The 13,348-nt window shown below is 28.8% G+C and overlaps 1 protein-coding gene across 1 annotated transcript; it reads left to right on the plus strand.

Moving 5' to 3' along the window:
• Positions 1-9,297: 9,297 nt before the first annotated feature.
• LOC118345019 (class V chitinase-like) lies at positions 9,298-10,365 on the plus strand. The gene has a single exon (XM_035686889.1). The coding sequence runs from the start codon at positions 9,298-9,300 to the stop codon at positions 10,363-10,365; it is 1,068 nt and encodes a 355-aa protein (XP_035542782.1).
• The last annotated feature ends 2,983 nt before the right edge of the window (positions 10,366-13,348 follow it).

The following is a 13,348-nucleotide window of genomic DNA, read 5'->3' on the forward strand; positions in this document are numbered from 1 at the left end:
ATATTAAAAAATAATACTCTAACAATATTTTATCATCTCAATTCAATGTAACTCAATTCAATTCAACATACAAACGCAGTATAAACTCAATCAAGGTAGATCATTATCAGGTGAAGGCATGGGTTGGTAGCATTAAATGATCTGGACTATTTTTTAAACCACTTTATCATGTATCTATATTAAGCCTATACTAATTTTAGTATAATAAAACTTTTAGATAAATACCAAATTTGTCAACATTAATTATAGAGGCCATGAATAATCCGTAGCTGTTACATGAGTGCCACAAAGTGTGCATGACGTGAATGATGGCGACTAGTACTCTATGTATTGAGATAGCAAGACTTGAAACAATTTTGAATTTAAGCGAATGATGTCGACTACTCTATATATGTATCCGAGTTCGAGTTTATCGTCAACTTATATTTTATATTTAGGAGCAGCCATTTTTTTTTATACAAACTGATCAGCTTTTACGAACTATATATATATATTTAATTTTGACCTAATAAATTCTTTGTATTATATATTCTAACTTTATCTATAATTTTAATGATTAATGAATTAATTGAGTAAAACTCGAGTTTCATTAAACCAATCTTGGGTAGCCAACTTATTGATTTACAATCCTAAGATAACGGATAACATCCTTTTGTTGATCATGATTTGGGTTCTATTTTGCACGTTAAGGATCTGCATGGATTTATTAACTGTTTGATTTCCTAGGTATCATTCACACATGAGGTGCAATAAAAAAAAATAATTGCATATAAATAGAAGAGAAATATCTTTTTTTATACAAAGGTGGGGAGGGGAGTTTCGAACCCAAATTTTCTATTTAGAGAGCCGAGTCATATACCATCAGCCATCAAACTCTTGGCATAAGAGAAACATTAGATCTAGATCATGAATGTGGTAGATCATGAGCCGGGTCTGTTTATGGGTTTGCACAGCATTGTTCATATTTTTATTTATTTAATATTTAGGAACAATGCCGTACAAACCCCATGGATAGGTCTCGTGTCCCAAGCATTTTATATATAATTACTCAATTGTATTTACAGTTTTTTAATTGAAAACACTTCTTTTTTACGTAATTAATCAATTACATTTATATTTTTCTGAATAAATACCCTTTAACTGATTTAGTAATATAATTTGTGGTGACTTAAAAGAATGCTCTTTTGAGTAGTAATTATGAGTAATGCTACCTTTTATATCTTTGATTTTAAGTTGCTTGTTCTAATTTTAAGTGGTTGACATATAATAAAATCAGTACTTATTACGCACTACATAATTAAACAGTATGACTCATGTGCGTGATAAAATCAAGGACGAAGAATAGCATTTTTTGATGATTCACCTACAAATCTCGTTTACATTAATTATATTACAAAAATTAAATAAAACTAGATAATTAGGTTTTTTACCCAACTTAATTAAGTTGAAAATTACCATGTACACCTGAAGGGGAGGTCGACTAACATCGTTGTAGTGCGTATGTTATATTGAATGATTTGAAAGTGAGTAATTTTCTGTGTATATACAAATGTTCACACAACTAATTCACGAGTAGTCCCATATCAGAAATTTAAAATATGAGAGTTACTCTTGGATTAGTCCTTTTGATGCACGTCAAGGCTTAATTTCTAGTACACATGATGATGCATGCATGCATGCATGCACAAGTCTACAATATCATTTATGATATATGCATCATAAATCATTAATGCTAAACATGTACATATAATTGAGATCATGGAATAAAAACAGCAAGGAACCATATATTTAATTTTGACATAACACAAATTCTTTGTATTATATATTCTAACATTATCTATAATTTTAATGATTAATAAATTAATTAATTGAGTAAAACTCGATTTTGATTAAACCAATCTTGGGTAGCCTACTAATTGTTTATTCACAATCCTAAGATAACGGATAACCTCTTGTTGATCATGATTTGGGCTCTAATTTGCACGTTAAGGATCTGCCATGGATTTATTAACTGTTTGATTTCCTAGGTATCATTCACACATGAGGTGCAATAAAAAAAGAAAAATAGCATAAGAGAATTTTTATTTTTATTTTTATTTTTATACAACGGGTTGGGGGAGGAGAGTTTTAAACCCAAGTTTTCCATTTTGAGGACCGGTCATATGCTATCAGACCATCAAACTCCTAGCGTAAGAGAAACATTAGATCTAAATTATGAATGTGGAAGAGAACTTAAAAAAGAAAAGAAACGAAACATACGGGTGAGTCTGGAGAAAGAAAAGCTGCTCCATACAGCTTCATTTCTTTAAGAGGTAATGTGTAATAAGAGCACTACGGGTAGATTCTCTGGTCATGTTTATAAGGGGTTTGCACAGAGTATATAATTTTGTTTCGTTATTGTTAATGCATGGTTCATATTTTTATTTATTTACTATTTAGGAACAATGCATGAACAGTAATAACCCTGCACTACAGGCTGAACAATATATATACATGTATCTAATCCAAGATCGATCGATATGGATTAGGTTAAAATTAACTAGCTATATATCATTATTAAATTTTATTAATATATAGCTATCCGTGTTGACGCGTGGATGAGCTAGCTGTCGGTTTTCAACAATCCTTTCAATAAATAGGGCAGCTGAATATAGTTATCTCATAAATCACTTGTACTTCTGCACCCATGCACACCAAGAAATCAGCCGGACCGTAAAACAAACTACAAGTAAAAGAGATATAATACAATATACATCATGTCTTAGAGTTCTTTTTTTTTTTTTTTCCTTTTTGGTTATTCCATTTCATAAGACTATATAATTTATGAGTCAGGCCGTAGGTGACATGCATGTAGTATTATATTCGGAAAATGCTTCTGAGAATATACGGATACATATATATCTTCCAATGAATTTGTAATTTTTATTTTTTTTAAATGTTTAAAATAGATTTAAAAAAATAGTAGAAAAGTGTAATTTACACTATTAGGAGAAATCCTCTCGGTGACCCTAGCAGCTAGCCCTCATTTCATTTTCCTGGTCTGAAACGTGGATGAATGACGTTAACTACTGATGCGTCATGACATAGAAGCCTGCAATGATGATTGAGATGCTCTATAATAATCGATATATGAAATAATCAAACGCTCTTTTTCAGGTAGATATAGATCGATCATTATCATGCAGCTGAAGGTCGGTTGGTAGCATTAAATGACAAAAGGAAAGGGTGCCGCTGCTCAACCCCAAGAACCGCAATGGTGATTGAGATGGCCGTGACTCTATAATATATCATCGATATATGAAATAATCAAAAGCTCTTTCTGAAATATATATAGATGATCATGCAGCTCAATATTTCGTAACGAGAAATAATCAATCTCAAGCGATTTATTGAGTAGCTTTATTTATTTACAATCGTAATTACGTTGTTGATGTTTACTTATCAGTGATTTGGACTCTAATAATTAGCACGTTAATTAAGAATTTGGATTTATTAACGGTTTGGATTTTCAAGGTGTCGTTGACACAATAAAAAAAAAATTGCATGCGAAAAATATAAATCTAGATAAATGTTGAAGAGAATTTAAAAAACATACGGGTGAGTCTAGAGAAAGAAAGCCAATCTCTGCTTCATTTTTTTTTTTTATACAATTAGCTGAGAGTTCAAGCTTGTTTACGAACTATATATTTAATTTTGACATAATAAATTCTTTGTGCGTGTTATATATTCTAACTTTATCTATAATTTTAATGATTAACAAATTAATTGAGTAAAACTCGAGGTTAATTTATTAATTACAATCCTAAGATAACGGATAACCCGTTGTTGATCATGATTTGGGCTCTAATTTGCAGGTTAAGGATCTGCATGGATTTATTAATTGTTTGATTTCCTAGGTATCATTCACACATGAGGTGCAATAAAAAAAATAATTGCATATATATATATGAGAAATATCTTTTTATATACAAAGGGCCGGGGGAGGGGAGTTTCGAACCCAGATTTTCCATTTAGAAAATCGGGTCATATATCATCAAACCATCAAACTCTTGACATAAGAGAAACATTAGATCTAGATCATGAATGTGTAGAGAACTTAGAAAAAGAAAGAAACAAACATACGGGTAAGTTTGGAGAAAGAAAGCTGCTCCATACAGCTTCATTACTTTAAGGGGTAATGTGTAATAAGAGCACCGCGGGTAGATTCTCGGGTCTGTTTAGGGGTTTGCACATAATTGTTCATATATTTATTTATTTAATACTTAGGAACAATGCCGTACAAACCCCATGGATAGGTCTCGTGTCCCAAGCATTTTATATATAATTACTCAATTTCATTTACAGTTTTTTTAAATGAATACAGTTTTTTTTTCTATATAATTAATCAATTACATTTATATTTTTTTGAATAAATACCCTTTTAACTGAATTAGTAATATAATTTGTGGTGACTTAAAAAGAATGCTCTTTTGAGTAGTAATTTGTTGGTTTAAAGGGGCTGCAAAAGAGACAATAGTAAGAGAAAATTTGCTTTAAGGCGCGTTATAATTTCGCTTTCCGTAAGAAAATATTCGTCTCCACCAATAACGGTATGCACACGGGTTACGAGTGAATTTGCCTCCAAGATACAATGAAACTCAAAATTAGTCTGTTTGTCTAACTGCGTTATACACACACGAAATTAGATCCCGAATACCCTTAGATTTTACTATAATATATAAATTAGAAATTTGTTCTCTCGAGAACAAATAAATTTTAATAAGTTCTAATAATATGAATAAGTGAAGAACTTGGGAGAGAGAGAGAGAGAGAATTCGAAATTCTATATTGGATCCTCAAATGGAAGGCCAATGAGTATATTTATAGATGACCAAAGGTTGCGAACCAAAAGTTATTACTTTTCGTATTTGGGAAAACTGTTCGGAATAAGTATATATATATTGTTACTTGCCAAATAATACAACAGATGGACTTAGGCTATGTTTGGGTACCAAACATTTCTCAACACTTTCCAAGTATTCTCGTACTTTTGAAAATATTTCACATGCCAAACAACTTAAAATACTCTCAATGGGACCCACAAACCCACTTCAATCTCTACTCATAACTATTCACAAACATTCTATAATACTTATCACTATTACATATAAATAAAAAATAAAATCACTATAATATATAAATAAAAAATATTTATCACTATTATATATAAATAAAAAATAAAATCGCTATAATATATAAATAAAAAAAAATCACTATAATATTTATAACTATTAAATATAAATAAAAAATAAAATCATTATAATATATGAAAAAAAAATAAAATCACTATAATATATAAATAAAAAATAAAATCATTATAATATATAAATAAAAAATAAAATCACTATTATATATAAATAAAAAATAAAATCACTATAATAAAATAACTATAATATATAAATAAAAAATATTTATCACTATTATATATAAATAAAAAATAAAATCACTAAAATATATAAATAAAAAATAAAATCGCTATAATATATAAATAACAAATAAAATAACTATAATATATAAATAAAAAATATTTATCACTATTATATATAAATAAAAAATAAAATCACTTTAATATATAAATAAAAAATAAAATCGCTATTATATATAAATAAAAAATAAAAACGCTATAATATATAAATTAAAATTAAAATCACTATAATATATAAATAAAAAATAAAATCACTATAATATATAATAAATAAATAATAAAATTACTATAATATTTATCACTATTAAATATAAATAAAAAATAAAATCATTATAATATATAAATAAAAAATAAAATCGCTATAATATATAAATAAAAAATAAAATCACTATAATATATAAATAAAAAATAAAATCACTATTATATATAAATAAAAAATAAAATCACTATAATAAAATAACTATAATATATAAATAAAAAATATTTATCACTATTATATATAAATAAAAAATAAAATCACTATTATATATAAATAAAAAATAAAATCACTAAAATATATAAATAAAAAATAAAATCGCTATAATATATAAATAACAAATAAAATAACTATAATATATAAATAAAAAATACTTATCACTACTATATATAAATAAAAAATAAAATCACTTTAATATATAAATAAAAAATAAAATAACTATAATATATAAATAAAAAATAAAATCGCTATTATATATAAATAAAAATAAAAACGCTATAATATATAAATAAAAAGTAAAATCACTATAATATATAAATAAAAAATAAAATCACTATAATATATAAAAAATAAAAAATAAAATTACTATAATATTTATCACTATTAAATATAAATAAAAAATAAAATCATTATAATATATAAATAAAAAATAAAATCGCTATAATATATAAATAAAAAGTAAAATCACTATAATATATAAATAAAAAATAAAATCACTATAATATATAATAAATAAAAAATAAAATTACTATAATATTTATCACTATTAAATATAAATAAAAAATAAAATCATTATAATATATAAATAAAAAATAAAATCACTATAATATATAAATAAAAAATAAAATCACTATAATATATAAATAAAAAATAAAATCACTAAAATATATAAATAAAAAATAAAATCTCTATAATATATAAATAAAAAATAAAATCACTATAATATATAAATAAAAAATAAAATAACTATAATATATAAATAAAAAATATTTATCACTATTATATATAAATAAAAAATAAAATCACTATAATATATAAATAAAAAATAAAGTCACTATAATATATAAATAAAAAATAAAATAACTACAATATATAAATAAAAAATATTTATCACTATTATATATAAATAAAAAGTAAAATCGCTATTATATATAAATAAAAAATAAAATCACTATAATATTTAAATAAAAAATAAAATCACTATAATATATAAATAAAAAATAAAATCACGACAATATATAATAAATAAAAAATAAAATTACTATAATATTTATCACTATTAAATATAAATAAAAAATAAAATCATTATAATATATAAATAAAAAATAAAATCACTATAATATGTAAATAAAAAATAAAATCACTATAATATATAAATAAAAAATAAAATCACTATAATATATAAATAAAAAATAAAATCACTATAATATATAATAAATAATAAATAAAATTACTATTATATATAATAAATAAAAAATAAAATTACTATAATATTTATCACTATTAAATAGAAATAAAAAATAAAATCATTATAATATACTAATGATAAATAAAATCATTATAATATATAAATAAAAAATAAAATCACTATAATATATAAATAAAAAATAAAAACACTAAAATATATAAATAAAAATAAAATCACTATTATATATAAATAAAAAATAAAATACTATAATATTTATCACTATTATATATAAATTAAAAATAAAATCACTATAATATATAAATAAAAAATAACATTACTATAATATTTATCGCTATTATATATATATAAATAAAATCATTATAATATTTATCACTATTATATATAAATTAAAAATAAAATCATTAAAATATTTATCATTATTATATATAAATTAAAAATAAAATCATTATAATATTTATCATTATTATATATAAAAGTGAAATAAAATCACTACAATATTTATTAATATTAAAAAATCACTATAATAAAATCATTATAATATTTATTATATATTAAAAATCAAATCACTATAATATTTATGGGACCCACACATTTTTCAACTACCTACTCAAAAGTTAACAACTCAACATACTTCACACATCCAAACAACTCAAAATACTCTCAATGGGACCCACAAACTCACTTCAATCTCTACTCATAACTATTCACAAATATTCTCAACACTTCTCAATACTTTTCAACACCCAAACGTACCCTTAGTCCAACGGTTGCCTTTTTTCTTCACCAACCGGTTGGCACCAGCTCGAGTAACGGTGGGCGCGTGAGTTTCATTTTTCAATTTCTCAAGCATTGCAGCACCTCGCTGCTTGTGCCTAGCGCGCACGCCCCTTAATCCCCCAAGCATTGCAGCGCATGAGAGCCCCACGCATGCATCCTTGATGCTGGCTGTCCGCATGCCTCTTGGGCCTCTTCATAAATCAAGAAAACTATGAAGAGGTGTGATTCAAACGTCCCATCCCATGGTTCCACTAAATGGGAAGTTACAACACCACTATGCCAATCAAATGCTAATGGTTAGAATGTAGACCCAAACTTCTATAAATGTTATAACTTTTCATATATTCTCTCTTTCCAAAATAATTCACAACTTCTAAAATCAACCCAAAAATATTATTAATAAATATAATATATAATTAATTATTTTGAAAATATTTCTAACATATTAATTAAGAGTAATGCTACTCTTTATATCTTTGATTTAAGTTGCTAATTGTTCTAATTTTAAGTGGTTGACATATAAAATCAGTAATTATAACGCACTACATAATTAAACGTTCAATATGACTGTGAGTGACAAAATCAAAGATGAAGAATAGCATTTTTCGATTACACAGCTACAAATCTCGTTTGCAATTATACTACAAAAATTAAACAAAACTAGGTAATTAGTTTTCTTACCCAACTTAAGTTGAAAATTAAAGAACTACACCTTATATATATATATATATATATATATATATAGTTCTCTGAAAAAATTAATTAATTAGCAACTTGCTCTTAATTCCAGAAACCATTTAATTGCAAGAAGTCGTGGGTTTTATGTCAGTAGTAGTTAGAGTTAACGAATCATGATCTAGATCAGCCTCATGATGCATGCATTGTGCATGGTTGGATGGATTGCGACATAATACCTACTAATTTTATGAATTGTGAATTAATGCTTATGATGTTGTATGTCATGACGTGATATGATACACTATCATGTACAGTTTAAGGGGAGGCCGACTAACGTCGTCGTCGTAGTGCATGCATGTATGTAATAGTAATTTTATGTGTACATTTAAATGTTCGCACACAACTACACGACTAGTCCCATATCAAAAATTTAAAATATGAGAGTTACACTTGGATTAGTCCATTTGATGCACGTCAAGGCTTAATTTCTTGTCGGCCACTTGATGATGCATGCATGCATGCACAAGTCTACAATATCATTTATGATATATGCATCATAAATCAATCACTATATGGGTTTGAAAAGGCTATAAATACGCACGCATGCATGGCTAGAAACTCCACTGCTCGCACCACCAAGACACACAAAATATAATAATTACTAGTTCACCTGTTTCGCCTTTCCTCGATCGAATGGCTTCCCGTGATGGTGTTTCCCGTGTGAAAGCCGGATACTGGTTTTGCCGGCCTGACTATTTAATCCGGCCGCTACAAGATTTGCCTATCGAACTCTTCACACATCTTTATGCCGGCTTTGCCGAGGTCAACAGTAATAATGGCGCGGTCACCATTCCTGTCAAGTACTCAGAAAAATTCCAAGACTTCATCAGAATCGTTCGAGAACGATCCCAGGGTCGGGTTAAAACTCTTTTATCCATTGGTGGTGAAGGCTCTGACATATCTCCAGTGTTGATCAATCAACGTTCACGTAAGAAATTCATAGATGACTCCATTAGTGTAGCCAGGAATTTCGGTTTCGATGGCCTTGACCTCTGCTGGCTATACCCGTCCTCCCTGAGAGACAACGGTCTCTTCCTCCAGGTATTCCTTCAGGAATGGCGTCAGGCCACGTGGCAAGATGCCAACGCTGGAAATCATCAGAATCGGTTGCTGCTAACCGCAGCGGTGTATCACCACCCGATCATTCCTGGTGGAGCCGGTCTCAATTTCAATTATCCTTGTAAGGCTATTTCAGACAACTTGGACTGGATCAACGTACTGGCCATTGAATTCTATACTCCCGACAACTCACCCAGTTTGACTGGACCGGTTCATGCGTGGTCTAATCCTCAGGAGGAAAACAGGTGTGGAAGATCAGGCATTGAGGCGTGGATTAAGGACGGAGTTGCGGCCCAAAAATTAGTCCTCGGTCTTCCATTTTCTGGCTATGAATGGAATCTAACGAACCAGAATGCTGATAATGGATTGTTTGCACAGGCTTATCCAGCACATAAAGATTACAAAAATATCCATGCAATTGTCGGTAAGAGGAATACTGATTATGGAACCAGTCATGTTGAAAACTATGTTGCTACCTTCTCGCGTAACGAGAGGAGTTGGATTGGTTATGATGATGAAAGGTGCATCTCTACAAAGGTTAGCGCGGCAATTGGTACGAACCATTTAAATTTGCGCGGTTGCTTTGCATGGCATGTGGGCGCCGACGACGAGACATGGACTCTTTCGCGTGCAGGTAATTAGCTGCATGAATTCAATATCCTATCTGGCCTACATGTATATCTTGAACGCAATTATATATTAATTAATTAATATATACGCATTTAGAATTTTCCAAGCCCGAAGCAAAAAATCAAAACTAAAATGACCGATCGATTTCCAAATTTAATTGAAGTACCGATGCATGACTACTGTAGTTCTTGAGTTTGAGTACTTATATACATGAGTGTAAAACTCACTAGATATATACATGCACTAAAAATCACGATTCCTTCATTTTTTATTCAGTATACATATACACACACACATATATATATATATATAATATATATATGCTAGTTCTCTTTCCTGAAAATTTTATTTTTTATTTTCTAATGAACTTTCCTTCTCTTGTCATAGCCTTTGGGCCCGGGGCAAACTGGCCAGCGGGTAATATTTAACGGCCGCCAGTATCGATCATGTGAAGAATAATCAACAGCATGGCCAGCAATCAGATTATATGGTGTGTTTGCTATAAATATCATGTATGTCATGTGTGTGTGCTTGTGTGAGCTAGTATTATCAAATATTAGGGCCAATGATATCAGATATACAGATGTTGTGTTACAATTATATGTAACATAGAAGCAGCTTGTATCATCAACAATAAGGCCAATGGCTATGCTGTGTTAATTGTGTGTAATATTATTATAGAAGCTGGCGTGTATTATCCCCAATTAATAAGGTCATTCTTATGGCCACAGCTTGTAAGATAATTTATATTTGTTGTGTATTATAAAAGGAAGTACTTCCTTTTGTTTTATTATGAGTTTGGCCCGCATCTACGTACTACGAATCATATATAATTGAAGATATTTAAGAAAAAGAAACAGAATATCTAGCAAGAAAGAGGTCGAGGGAATAAAAGCTAATTAAGATGGTCCTTAATTATTGAAAGAAATTTACAAACCGATCGAAGGGTACTGAAATTGACAAATTAAATTTAAATTCCGGGAAGCAAAATAAATATATACGTGCAAAACTAACTATTTGCAGCTAGGGACTTTTAATGTTATATATTGAATTTAATTAACCAATAGATTGATAAAATTTATTGAATTTAATTAATAGGATGCACGCATGAGTTAAAGACCCAATAAGTTATTACTCCTGTTTTAAAACTTTACTATTGCTAGCCATGCATGTTTTACTTTCGAATAGTACAATCACTACAATAGAAATGAGTTTTTGTGACGGTTTGGTGATTGCGACAGTGCCCAAACCGTCACAAAAAAAGAGTTTTCTGTGATGGTTTGTGGAAACTATCACTGAAGGTAGCTGAGAAATTGCATTACGTTCAAACATATACATCTTAACGTTTGAACATTCCCTGTACAATGTGAAAATATTTGGTGCCAACGTTCGAACGTTAGTGATTCACATTCAGAAAATCATATTCAAGGATTAATTTAGGAATACCAAGTGGGAGGCATAGTTGTAGGCCTCTCAACACAACAATGGATTCTATAGTGGTTGCCCCATCCACGTCCTCTTCATTTTTACTAGCTGCCATCACAATTCCTCCACTCATATCTCTTAGGACAATCCCAACTCCTGCTCTCCTCAAGTCAGCAAACACTGCACCATCTACATTTACTTTGAGAAAATCGTCTGGTGGTGCTTGCCATTTAGAAACCTTGTGCATCTACCGTGCTGTTGCAGTTCGCACCTCATTAAAAACTTTGCAAAGTGATAAAGCATGGTCAGTTGCTTGTACTGGTTGTATCAACTTTGCCTTCATCTGCCAAAGGTTCTGCCTGTACCATAAGCTCCAACACAAAATAAAAAACACAGTTAAGTCCTTTTCACTACCTTGCTTCGTAACCCTCCTTACAATATCAATAAAGCTCAAAGAGGGTTGAAACTGTTGTAACATTGGAAGAAATTTTTGCCACAGACTATAAATAGTAGAACAAGTGAGCAAAGCACGGCTAATATCTTCCTCATGAACATGACAGAAACTAGAAAGAGACTCCACTTCAACTTTTTTCCTCCTGAGATTAGTGAGAGTTGGTAATATATCCTTCCAAGCCTTCCAAGCAAAATTTTTAATCTTCCTCGGGACTTTCATATGCCATATCCTCCTCTACAAAGTTCTGTCTTGCATCTACATAGATGATTCTCCCATACATCCAGCCATTAACTTCTGAATAAACTTGTACGCGCTCTTCACAGAGAACTTACCACTCGCTTCCTTATCCTAGATCCATCTGTCCAAAACCTAAGTTTGTAACAATCGAATTTTGAGGATCTCTTAAGCTATATTTGGATTAAAGAGAGCTCTAACCACCTGTGCATTCCAAGTTTTACTAGTGCCATCAAGTAGATTGTTTACTATCTATTCTTTATCAACAGATTCCCCATTTCTGCTATCCAACTCATGATTTAAGATTCTAGGCCCAGGTAACCAAGGTTCCTTCCAGATCTTTACCATGTTTTTCAAAACCCTTCTTTAATACATAATTTTTTAAAAATATCGTCAATATAAAGACAATTTGACCTCCTACCCTCAAATTTCCAAACGTCTTACTAAGCACTTACTTTTCCAAGTTCCTTTTATTTTCTCTATAATTATTTCAGACTTGCACTTATTTTTTGGTCATTATTAAAATCTCACATGCTCACACTGATTTTTTTTTTTTTTTTTCACATCTCATAATAGGCAAGAAAACTCCTTGTTCTTTTAATTTTTTTTTTATTTTTTATTTATAAGCTATTTGGTATACTTCAAAACCTAAATTTTTCCTATTTGTTGACATTTTTCCATTCAAGTATTCTACTAGCTAAATTTTGATTGGGTTTTGTTAACATCTATACTACCATCGAGTTAGTTAACAATTAGAAATGAAGGCAACATATGTCACATGGCTATTCCTATCTATATAATAGAAGGCTTTCAACATTTAGTTTTAGATTCAACAATGAAGTTTATTTTCTATTTTCTTAATTTTTATCCTTTTATGATGAA

The sequence above is a fragment of the Juglans regia genome, unplaced genomic scaffold (assembly GCF_001411555.2).
Source record: "Juglans regia cultivar Chandler unplaced genomic scaffold, Walnut 2.0 Scaffold_119, whole genome shotgun sequence".
Lineage (NCBI taxonomy): Eukaryota > Viridiplantae > Streptophyta > Magnoliopsida > Fagales > Juglandaceae > Juglans > Juglans regia.